We start from the raw sequence: 13,427 nt of genomic DNA on the forward strand, positions 1-13,427 counted from the left end.
AAAGTGAATTATTCACCTGTGAATTTGCCATTACAGTGACCACTACAGGTACAGTATTTGTAAGGGATGACCGTACTACTGTACATTATGTGTTAAACAATTTATCCCACACAATAACTAATATGAACTGGGTTTTTTACACTTGGGAAGCATGAATAAGCCCTGTATACCAAATTATGCTTTCAACTGTAATATTGAAAGATCACACTTCTTGTGCAGACTCAATAAGACCTATAGTACCATGATGTGTGTCAGTATCATTTATCAACCTGCCATTACAAATCCATTAGGATTAAATAAAAAGCATGCACTTAGACTTCAACTCTGATCAGTATCAGGGAGAATATTGGCCATCACAAGCACCACTCACTTTTCTCTACACAACAAATCCTTAAAATATTCTGGAAAGAACTGACATACTCGATATATATATATGGAGTAATAACACTGTGACCACAACTTTATCCTTCATGATGAATCCACGCCATGATATCTTCTCTGAAGACCAAGAAGAAGACATTGCCAGTTATAAATCATGGTAGGAGCTCAGAGACATGATATATGAAAGTTCTCTCGTGGCTAATGGTGGTGTGAGATGGGTGGGCCATCTCTGGGTTTCAATCTAGTGACCTGAAATTTGCTGATTCTGAGGCAATCACAAAATCATATGGAGCCTAATTATTAGCTCTATGCTGATTAAACTGGATGAGGAGCTACTTGTAGCAAAAACTATCTAGACATAGTATACCATAATGCATTGCGACCTTCAGGGTGTAAATCTTCCATCCAAGGCAGAGGCTCTCTCAGAAGGTAATTTATTGGTATGGATCTCATGTAGGTTATTTGTTAATGACCCATAAGTCATAAAACATAAATATGTATAAGTAAGATAAATATTTCCATCATATAAAAATACATTGGTTGACTGAACATTGCAACAGAATAAGATATGATTTGCAAGCTGCAAGTTTAAATGTATGTTTGGGGATACGTACTAACAAAGAAAACACACTACTGTATAAGTTAATTTTCAGTAATAATGTCATTGATGAACAACAAAAGTTAGCTATTGTACTGTATTATACAACATTACCTTAAAAATAAGTTGAAATATTTCAGTGAAGTCTGCACCACTTACCTAAAGTTAGAAGAATATCTCTTGACTGAAAAAAAAAAACAATATTGGAAAATTTGTTAGTAAGACTTTAGGATTCCATAATCTTATACTGAATCAATGTACCCTGTATAATATTTCCAAAACTAATGAAGGATTAGACCTTACAATCAAAAACCTGATCTGTACTAACACACCTAGCATTCCAATAGTAAAATGTGCTTAACAACAAGAAACTAAGGACTATCTAATGTTCATCTACTGCAAGGAAACATTTAGTAAATTAAAGTAGCAATACTGTACTGTATGACTTGAAAATGAGAAATAAATTTAAATGTACAGCATTCCCTGACAATTCGCGCATCTCGATTATTCACGGATGACACCCTGGATGTACCCAAGTATGTCTAAGGGAAGTTTTAAAGTTGCTGGCATTTTCACGACCGGGACAGGGAGCCATTCGTTCTAGACAGTAGTAATTTCTTTTTCCTGTATTGTATATGCGTGTGTAGACACACACACACATACAATACAGTGGTCCCTCAGTTAACGTGCAAAATTCGTTCCACAGAGTCGTTCGTTAACAGAAATTTTCGTTAATTGAATCTATTATCTCAATGGGATATTGGGTAATTGGTTCCAACTCACAGAAAAAGTATACATACAAAGTACTGTATACCAGTAATAGAATTAACAAAACATTAAATATAAACTAACTACAGTACTGTACTGTACAGTACACTGTAAAATAATAAATAAAAAACAATAGAATACTGTATTTTAACTTACTTTGAGGTGTGTATGTCATGTTCCCGGCAGCTTTGTTTACATATCAAACAGCTGAATGTAGAGGCAGTCGATGATGACATGCCATATTCTTTACAGAGTGCATTGGTTCTAATGCCTTCTTCGTGTTTCATAATAATTTTTGCACTGTATACAGTAAGCCCTTAACATACGCGGGTTTAGCATACACGGATTTGCAAATACGCGGATTGCCCTGCCGGAGGAATATTCTGTACATTGAAGTAATTGAAGTACATTCAAATTGCGCGCCATTCACCTCACACGCGGCACCGAACACGGGACACCGCCCGCTCCCGCAACCTCACACACACACACACGCATAGCTCTCCCTCACTCAGTCAGTCTCGCTGTAACCACACTTGTGTTGACATCAGCATTGTAGTTGCAAAAGTATTACATTTCCGTGAATGTATTATATCAAGCACAGTATGAATAGAATATCACTAATATAAGAGTATTTTAACCGAAAACTACTAAAAAAACGAGTAACATATCTTGAACATCGGAAGGTCAGGTAAAGTCTTTTGTTTTCATGTAGTTTATCCTAATTTACATTGAAATGCATTACGCTTCAGCAAAACTACTATTTATTTCTGAGAATATGGAAATGTAATATTTTGCTGAAATGACGTACGTATTACAGTGGAAAGTGACGAAAGCAATGACTTTCGCTTTCTTTCGTTCAAAAGATGTTACCGTAATCGCTTTTCGAATGGTTTTCAGTTAAAAAACTGTTGTATTACAATAATATTCTATCCTAATTCACTTGTGATGCAACAGTTTTTTTAACTGAAAACCATTCGAAAAGTGATTACGGTAACATCTTTTGAACGAAAGTCATTGTTTTTCACGATTTTATCCCACTTTCCACTGTAATACGTACGTCATTTCAGCAAAAATATTACATTTCCGTGAATGTAGTATATCAAGCACAGTATGAATAGAATATCATTGTAATATAACAGTATTTTAACCGAAAACTATTAAAAAAACGAGTAACATCTCTTGAACACTGGAAGGTTAGGTAAAGTCTTTTGTTTTCGTCATGTATTTTATCCTATTTTACATTGAAATACATCACGTTTCAGCAAAACTACTATTTATTTCTGAGAATATATTCATTCAGGCACAGTTTAGGTAAAATATACATGTGCTGTAACATTTTTTTAATTGAAAACGATTCGAAAAACATGTACCCTCTAGCCCTGTTCAAGGAGAAGACTGGGAAGAGCTGTTTGGTGCTTAAGACGATGACAAGGAAAATGATTTTGATGGATTTTAATGAAAATATTCAGAAAGACCCTGGCACTGTCAAGGAAAGTGGCTGCTGAAGGCTTCCAGGACATGGCAGAGGACGAGATTAGGGAGCTAATTGAAGAGCACGACACTGAGCTGACCGAGGAGGATCTACAGGGGTTAGTAGACTCAGGCAAGGAAGAGGAAGAGGAAGCGAAAGGGAAAGAGGATGAGGAAGAGGAAGAGCACCAAGAAATAACGTTGGAGAAGTTGGGGGAGATGACCAGGAATATTGAGGCCTGAAAAGCCTGGACTATAGTATGGACCCCTCCATGGTGCGTGCCCTGAAATTCATGCGAGGGATGGATGACGTTTTTGCTCCATACAAAAACATCATGGAAGAAATGAAAAGAAAGAGACGACAACTCCCCACCACCATGTTCTTTGATCACCGAAGGAGAGATTTAACACCATCAATCACTGGCGGCAGTGAGGAAGCAGCTGAATCCACCTTCGCCCCCACTTCACCACCCGTTATGGAATTGAGTAACAATGAGCCCGATGACCCCCGTCCTGTCGCCGAGGATAGGTACGGTACAGTAAAGTGAAATTTTTATCTCTTTTTTTTTAATAGCTTTTCTTGCCATGTTTATTGTTTGTAAAAATGCACAGCACAGTACAGTTCAGTTCTGTACATAGGAAGTGGAGGTGCAGTTATTCACAAAACATTTGTGTTTGTTGTTGGCAGTAGTGACGGTGAGGAGGTGGAGGAGGCGGAGGGGGGAGCGAGTTGGGAGGAGTGGTGACCTTGGACGCGGGAGCAGGGACGAGTGGAGATGCCAGCCAGTACATTACGGGTGCACAGTTAACCCTCACTTTACGCGGTCCCGCATTCCGCGTTTCCACGTTAACGCGGTGCCTTGCCAGAACCTCACGTGCTCACATTACGCGGTACGTGAACCCCATTACGCGGAGAGTGTCCGGCGCGACGCTATTTTTAGATTTGCCCCACCCGCCACCCGCCCGCCTGCCTGCCTGCCTCTCCCTCCTCCTCCCTCCGCTTGGGCAAGCGGCGCGGTAAGGTTGCGCAGTGTGTGTCTTTGTTGCGTTATCACTGACGTCATATGACGTATCAGACCTGTGATTGGCCATGCATCCCTACCCCCCTCTGCTGCTAGCTGTAATTGGCTTAAAGTATTATGACATGTCCACCCGGGGGGAGGAAAGACGACGCTTGACCTAGCCGCGGCAGTTTCATCCCTCAAGGCCACTCCGTGTAAACGCGCATCCATTGTTCCGTAAAATGGCTTCCGCCGGACCACCACCCCCAGAGAGAAACCTTTCCTTACCTGGACCCAGCGGCACTAAACCAAAGAAGACACGATGTTCCTTAAGCTACGAGGTGAAGTATAGCATCATCCAAGAGTTGGAGAAAGGAACAAGGCAGGTTGATTTGGCGCGCCAGCATGGCGTGAACGAATCTACGATCCGGACTATAAAGAAGGATTCAGCCAAGATAAAGGAGCACATGAAGATCACAAAGTCTACAGGTGCTTCTATGATCAAGTATTTTCACAGCCAGGTGTTTCTCAAGACAGAAAAATTACTTGTGAGGTACTTGGTGCGTCAGGCGCGACGGAACATGGCGGTCGACACGCGCTCTGTTAAGGACTACGCACGTGAACTGTACATGGCAGTGGCACGAAAGATGGGAACTTCAGAGCCCAAACCCTTTAATGCTTCCTCTGGGTGGTTACAGAGGTTTAAGATCCGGAACAAGATCACCAATATAAACATTGGTGGTGAAGAAGCGAGTGCTGATCGTGCTGCGGCTCGGGAATTTCCTCCGTTTTTACGTGAGATTATGGAGGAAGGACAGTACAGTGACGACCAGGTGTTTAACATGGACGAATCTGGTCTTTTCTGGAAAAAACTACCTTCCAAGTCCTTCGTTGTGAAGAATGCCAGCAGGATTCGGGGCCGGAAAATGCAGAAGGAACGCATCACCGTCCTGTTTACCACCAATGCCTCCGGTACCTGTAAGCTCAAGTTATCGGTGATCCACACAGCCCGCAAGCCGCACGCCTACAAGAGCATGGACATGACCAAGCTAAATGTCCACTGGCTGACCGCACGTAAGGCATGGATGTTCTCTACACTGTCCCTCTCCTGGTTTGATGACTGTTTTGTTCCCGATGTAAAGAAATTCTGTGAGCGACAGAATGTCCCATTTAATATTTTGTTGCTGCTGGACAACGCACCAGGACACTCGCCCCTACTGTTAGATCGTCACCCCAACGTAAAAGTGGTCTTCCTTCCTCCCAACACTACGTCTTTAATCCAGCCCATGGACCAGGAGTTGATTTGCAATGTGAAAGCTGCATTCTCAACAAAAAAATTCCAGCTCCTGAACGACTACACCAACACCAGGGAAGAGTTGCGTAACCTGAGTGACACCACCACCGATAGCAAGAGCGAAGAAGATGAGGATCAACAGTTAGAACAGCAAAAAATACTCTTCAAACAATTCTGGAGAGTATTTAACATCAAGAAAGCTGTGGACTTCTTGGTGGAGTCATGGGATCAGCTGTCTATTGCTACAATTCGTCACGCATGGAGACATGTGTTGCATGGAATACCAGGTGAGAGGAGGAGTCAATCTGTGACTGGTGAGGTTCAGAATGTTGCAGTAGCAGTGGACCTTGCCAGAGAAGCTGCGCAGACTGTTACAGTTCCAGGCTTCTCCGAGACCACCAACGACGACATCCTGGAGGTGATCAGAGATCCTGAAGTGACTGCCGACGAGATGTTGGAAGAAGAACACGTCAGTGAAGAGGAGGAAGAAGGTGCGTCATTCTCCGAAGAACACAATTTAAGTCATAGTGATATTAAGGGTGCCATGGAGTGTGCAGAGAAGATGAAGTCCTTCCTTTCCCGCGACAATGACGATGACCGCTATGAAGTCTTCCATACCCGGCAGGTGCAGGCTATGGAGCCGTACATCAAGGTGTATCACGACAACATCAACGCCAGCCGTCAGCAAAGCATAACAGATTTCTTCGCCCGCAACCCACCACAGCCAGCCCAAGCCAGTGATAGTGACAGTGAAGGTGACTTTGAGGGATTTGTCAGAGAAGCCCTGACAACTGTAAGTGACAGTGATGGTGATTCACCTAGTAATGGTGATTCACCTGAGGGCCAGTAATCTGCCCTCTGCCTCGGAACCAGCCTCCATCCCCGTATGCCGACCCATCTCTTCTACTACCGTGAGTGTTACACCTAATTTTTAGTTTTCTAACCTAACCTTTATTTTTCCTATGTTAACCTTTATCTTTCCTAACCTAACCTCTTCTATATTACTTGTTTTCTCATACCATCATAAAGTTAAGATAAAATTTTTACTACAACATAGTTGTGTGTCGTCAAAAAGTGGAGTTTGGGGATCGGCCTGGACTCCATTTCAATTAATCCCATATGTTATGTTATTCACTTACGCGTTCCTCACTTTACGCGGGACCCTCCGGGTTACATTAACCCCGTAAAGTGAGGGTTAACTGTATTAATTGTTTTTATAGCTATTTTTGTATTTTAATATTAAATACTGTACATTACGTTTCAACAAAACTACCATTTATTTCTGAGAACATGGAAATGTAATATTTTTGCTGAAATGATGTACGTATTACAGTGGAAGTGGGATAAAATTGTGACGAAAGCAATGACTCTCTTTCTTTTGTTCAAAAGATGTTGCCGTAATAGCTTTTCGAATTGTTTTCAGTTGTGGTGATTATAAGGCTAATGATAGGATAGAATATTATTGTAATACAGTACAAGTACAACAATTTTTTAACTGAAAACCATTCAAAAAGCGATTACGGTAAAATCTTTTGAATAACGAAAGAAAGCTTAAGTCATTGTTTTCGTCATGATTTTATCCCACTTTCCACTGTAATATGTACGCCATTCCAGCAAAAATATTATATTTCCATATTTATTTCTGAGAATACGTATATTCACTCAGTCACAGTTAAGGTAAAATATACTTGTGATGTAATATTTTAATGAAAATACGGTATCATAGTTTTCTTTTGTTTCAAATTTAATTAACAAAGATTGATGTTTCAAATGTAATGAAAAAATTTTATGTACAGTATCTATAAATACACTTTAATAAATGAATACTTTATGTTTTACATCGTCCTGTGCTACCATACCATGGATTTGGCTACTTTGGGCTTGCTATGATGACACAAGAGATCTGCCCTGGCGAATGTACCGACACTCACAGCTGGTGGTGCGTTGGTGCGTCATTTCCATTGTTTACTGGTAGTTACTGGTAAATATTTTTCAACCTAACGAAACTATTACCCTTTTAGAGGTCGACCCCCAATTTTTTGCCAAATAATTTGGTCTTAAAAACTCGAACTACACACAGGTATATACGGTAAATAAGGACATGGGGGGGGCCAGGTTTTTTTTTTTGGGGGGGGACATATACGCGGATTTTTAACATCCACGGGTATCTCTGTTACGTAACCCCCGCGTATGTTAAGGGCCGACTGTACATCGCAAGTATATTTTACCTTAACTTTGACTGAATGAATATACGTATTCTCAGAAATAAATATGGAAATATAATATTTTTGCTGGAATGGCGTACATATTACAGTGGAAAGTGGGATAAAATCATGACGAAAACAATGACTTTCGCTTTCTTTCGTTATTCAAAAGATTTTACCGTAATCGCTTTTCGAACAGTTTTCAGTTAAAAACTGTTGTACTCGTACTGTATTACAATAATATTCTATCCTATCATTAGCCTTATAATCCCACAACTGAAAACCATTCGAAAAGCGATTACGGTACATCATTTCAGCAAAAATATTACATTTCCATGTTCTCAGAAATAAATGGTAGTTTTGTTGAAACGTAATGTACAGTATTTAATATTAAAATGCAAAAATAGCTATAAAAACAATTAATACACCCGCAATGTACTGGCTAACATCTCCACTTGTCCCTGCCCCGCGTCCAAGGTCACCACTCCTCCCAACTCCCTCCCTCCGCTCCTTCCTCTGCCTCCTCCACCTCCTCACCGTCACTACTGCCGACAACAAACACAAATGTTTTGTGAATAACTGCACCTCCACTTCCTATGTACAGAACTGAACTGTACTGTGCTGTGCATTTTTACAAACAATAAACATGGCAAGAAAAGCTATTAAAAAAAAACATATGAAAATTTCACTTTACTTTACCGTACCTATCCTCGGCAACAGGACGGGGGTCATCGGGCTCATCGTTACTCAATTCCATAACGGGTGGTGAAGTGGGGGCGACGGTGGATTCAGCTGCTTCCTCACTGCCGCCAGTGATTGATGGTGTTAAATCTCTCCTTCGGTGATCAAAGAACATGGTGGTGGGGAGTTGTCGTCTCTTTCTTTTCATTTCTTCCATGATGTTTTTGTTTGGAGCAAAAACGTCATCCATTCCTCGCATGAATTTCAGGGCACGCACCATGGAGGGGTCCATACTATAGGCCAGGTTTTTCAGGCCTCAATATTCCTGGTCATCTCCCCCAACTTCTCCAACGTTATTTCTTGGTGCTCTTCCTCTTCCTCATCCTCTTTCCCTTTCGCTTCCTCTTCCTTGCCTGAGTCTACTAACTCCTGTAGATCCTCCTCGGTCAGCTCAGTGTCGTGCTCTTCAATTAGCTCCCTAATCTCGTCCTCTGCCATGTCCTGGAAGCCTTCAGCAGCCACTTTCCTTGACAGTGCCAGGGTCTTTCTGAATATTTTCATTAAAATCCATCAAAATCATTTTCCTTGTCATCGTCTTAAGCACCAAACAGCTCCTCCCAGTCTTCTCCTTGAACAGGGCTAGAGGGTACGTGTTTTTCGAATCGTTTTCAATTAAAAAAATGTTACAGCACATGTATATTTTACCTAAACTGTGCCTGAATGAATATATTCTCAGAAATAAATAGTAGTTTTGTTGAAACGTGATGTATTTCAATGTAAAATAGGATAAAATACATGACGAAAACAAAAGACTTTACCTAACCTTCCAATGTTCAAGAGATGTTACTCGTTTTTTTAATAGTTTTCGGTTAAAATACTGTTATATTACAATGATATTCTATTCATACTGTGCTTGATATACTACATTCACAGAAATGTAATATTTTTGCTGAAATGACGTACGTATTACAGTGGAAAGTGGGATAAAATCGTGACGAAAACAATGACTTTCGCTTTCTTTCGTTCAAAAGATGTTACCGTAATCGCTTTTCGAATGGTTTTCAGTTAAAAAAACTGTTGCATCACAAGTGAATTTGGATAGAATATTATTGTAATACCACTGTAAACAAAGTTAAACTGAGAAGCGTTGTTGGGTGATTCAATCAGCTGATGGGTGCACAAAAACTGTTCCCTGTACTGTCTACATTATCAATATGTTAACTAAATTTCAGAGTGACCAATAATTTTAATACTGTATAAAAAATGCAGAAATATTCAAGAGCACAACTTTCTTGATATTTACTCCACTGGAAACGAATGTAAACATAGAACCAATTACTGTATTGGCAGACTAGCCGATCAGCTGATGCGCAAAACAAAACGTGTTTGTCGTAAGGATTTCGGTAATCGAAGTTTTGTTCATTAATTGAACTGAAAATCTTTATGGGAGCTAATTCGTTAATCGAACCGTTCGTTAACTGAGGGACCACTGTACAGGTAAAAGAAATAATTGTCCCAAGGGCAAACACATAAAAGGAATATACATTTCTTTGCATGCGAGTAAAAATGTAGCATCCCCCCCGGTCAGCAAATGTTATTCGTGGATATGGCTATTTGCAGCCATTTTGAGAACTTAACCCCCGCGAATTTTAAGGTTATGCTGTAGTTGCCAGAAACAAATGTATTGTATAATTGTATAAAGTATTTTTAAAAGTCTTACTTGTTCCACTGTTGCTGCCCTGAAGACATAGCAGGTAAAATGTGATGATATGGAGCAGCTGGTGTCCCTGAAAAAACATTTAAATTATAATTTTCAGGTACAGTATTTAACTGATGCTGGATAATTCCATGGTGACTGTTACTACATTTTGGTCAATCTTATATAAATAATTCTGAGTTAAGTGTACAAGTAATTGGATATTAGACAGCACTGTTTACCTCTTTACAGGAGTTCCCTCAGTTTCACATTGATAGATAAGATATGGAATAGGCACTTCTTCATGTAGTCTCTTCGCACACTGTACATTCAACTCTTCCCATTAATCATTGCTCTCTTGGTTCTTTTTTGTTCTTTTCCCATGCATTCATTAATTAATAACTTCAGTTTTTATTTCTTTAAATGTTGAACATTGTTTCCAAATACCTGAAGTCAATGTCAACCTTCTAGTCTTTTCTATTCATAGTAACACACACACAAAAATTATATCCAGAATTTAACTTTATTATTCTTCTCTTGCAAAATCCATAAATAAATACTATCATTTCAACTAACTCTCCCACAGCACAGCACCACCTACAAACCATAAATGTGAATATTCTCAGTCTGCTTCACCATGCCTGTTCCATTCCACAGTCACTCTCCTTATATCTATTTCTCATATTACTCCATCCATAAAGATATTATTGTATACTGCATATATATCCTGGATGATATCCTACACCTTTAGTGAACTCCCTAAGTTATTTTAAACCATTCATTCACACCACAATTGATTCCCACACATACAATATATTTCTTCATATGCAAAAGCTCTTGACAGCCTTTAATGCATTTCTGTACTTCATACATGGTCATCGTTTTCACACACAACTTCCTATATGGTATACGTATTTTGCGGCATAGAAGACGCTGCATCGTGGAAGACGCATCCTGATTTTGGAAATGTAATTCTAGGAAAAATCTTTTTATAATTACTAACCGACACCAGTGAAACCGTTGCTTGATAAACAGCCCTTTTGGCACAAGTACACACACCTGTTTGAATATCATCACTTAGAACCGCTTATCAGTAGTCATTTTCATCAATTTTTAATAAATAATCTGTATAAGAAGTGGAAATCTTTAATATAGCACTCATTTTCTACACCTGGTCACCTTCGCATCTAGCGGGCTGTAGTGATTACATTCGTTCTCTTGATTTTGTCGGTATGACAATGATGAGAAATATTTTCCATCAGTAGAAGGTAAGCAATTGTAAACAAGTGTGAAGAAACAAAGATTCCTGCACTTTGAGACCAGCAGACAACCTTTCGCAATTCCTCAATAGATTGCGCTGCTGCACCACTGCCATTAGTAAACAAACCGCACAGCAGCAAGGGTTGTGTAGCTGCAGCCGTTTATTTTTTACCTACTGAGGAAGTAAATAATCATATTTTTTGCAGTATATCAACAATATTAGTTAAATCAATTGTTTTATAGTAATTGCTAAGAAATGAGGTAACAGTCTTTGTAAGGGGCTGATTTCAGTTGACCCCAAGAAAACCTCCGCTACAACCCATCAACTAGCGTCGTGGAAGACGCATGGTAATTTTCAAGGTACTGTATACTTTTGTAATAAAAAATGCGTCTTCTATGCCGCAAAATACGGTACTTTCGCAAAACTTTCCTATATAATTTCCCAAAACTTCCCTTGTTCTTCCTTCATTTGTCTGTCTACGAGAGGACAACAACAGCCATCTTCCAATCCTCAGGAAACTGCTTGTTTTTCAAAATGATCTTAAATATTTTCAATTTCCATGAAATCATTATTTCTACCCGTCTTTAATTATTTCACTTTTGTTACAAGTTCTTAAAATACTTATTTAAATTTGTGGTGAAAATTTGTCATAGTAAAAACTTACCCAGCAATATATGCAAAATAATCAGGCATATCATTCCTTCTGCCACAAGATGAGATTTCAGTGTAGCTGTGATTCAGGACTGTCTGTAACCCAAAAAATTTTGGTTTTTATCCATATAAAACATCACAAGCACTTATAAGTCTATGAAAATATTGTCAATAATTATCCTGTCCTCATATTTAAACACTGTAAAATGGAGGCATCTGCAGCCACTAGACCATGAATTTATCAGTAACGTTAAACTGTTCACCAATCAGTCATTCTATAAAGACTTTCGTCAGCAGACAGACTCATTAGTTGAGTCACAACAAATCAAGGCAGAACTCTCTGACAGTGACCAGGCTCTACCAGCACCAGCTAACCAGAAGGAGAAGGAGAAGGAGGAGGAGGAGGAGATGGTAGGCAACCCGACTTCTAACACCTCACACACACCACCCCTCAACCTTGAAGTGTTATCAGTTTGTGAATTTTGGAAGAAATATAAGATTAAAAATGCAGTGGACAGAATTGTTGAGGCATGGTGTAATATTAATGTTGCAATAGTGCTACACGCATAGAAGCCTTTGTCCACTAATTCTGAGGTAAGTGGGGCAGAGCAGACCGAGGCAAGCGGGGAGAGGCAGACCATGGACACGGTCGAAGCAGCACGATCAATCCCAGCACCGGGATTTTCGGAGGTTTAGGTTGAAGATTTGCAAGAAATCATTGGTCAAAATCAGCAGCAACTGACAATTGAAGAAATGTTGGAGGAGGATGAAGAACGGCAATCAACACCAGAGGGTGACTCATGTTAAGCCTGGTGAACCTACCACACACCAGCTGTCTGAGATGCTCACAACCCTTGCACGTTTCAGTGAACAGCTAGAAGAATACGATACCAGGCCTCATGCTCAGAACCATATCTGCCCTGTCATTGATAAGGTTGTAGAGGAATATACAGCCTTGTACATGTCCTGTGTTAATGCTCATCAGCAGGCCCTTATTACTCGTGCAAGGCCCAGCCTGCCTGTTAATGCCTAAGAGATGATGATGGCACCACCGATGATGCTTTTGAAGTGTTGGGTGACTTGCTGGTGGAAGAGCTACATCAAGACTTTGAGGGATTTGATGCTGAGGTTAGAGGAGGTGTCAATGAGGGAGCAGGGAGGAAGCAGTAACCAGCCCTCCCTGCCTCGGAACCCATCAACCAGCCCCGTCAAGCATTTCACTGACTCCATCAAGGTAAGTTATTCTACAGTATGAGTGTATATAAATATTGTTATCAACAATATGTACAATATAAATATGTAAGAATACATTACAGTAATGTCATTATCTTGCTGGGTTGTAAGTCGTTAGGGGGTACGGGTGGCAACGCGGAACCGATTAGACTTATTTACATGAACAGTATTTCAACATCACTTGTTTCG

At 39.9% G+C, this 13,427-nt stretch overlaps 1 protein-coding gene across 2 annotated transcripts in view; it reads right to left on the reverse strand.

Moving 5' to 3' along the window:
- The window catches only part of LOC121870379, a 60,774-nt gene that overhangs the window by 2,752 nt on the left and 44,595 nt on the right, over positions 1-13,427 (reverse strand). For both annotated transcript variants that reach the window (XM_042372191.1, XM_042372190.1), the window contains 3 exons: positions 12,019-12,101; positions 10,118-10,184; positions 1,139-1,163 (listed from right to left, as the gene is read on the reverse strand). In XM_042372191.1, the coding sequence (XP_042228125.1) occupies positions 1,139-1,163; positions 10,118-10,184; positions 12,019-12,101 (175 nt within the window). The remainder of the gene's footprint in view (positions 1-1,138; positions 1,164-10,117; positions 10,185-12,018; positions 12,102-13,427) is intronic.

This window comes from Homarus americanus, unplaced genomic scaffold (assembly GCF_018991925.1).
Source record: "Homarus americanus isolate GMGI-L3 unplaced genomic scaffold, GMGI_Hamer_2.0 scaffold40856, whole genome shotgun sequence".
In the NCBI taxonomy this organism is placed as follows: Eukaryota; Metazoa; Arthropoda; class Malacostraca; order Decapoda; family Nephropidae; genus Homarus; species Homarus americanus.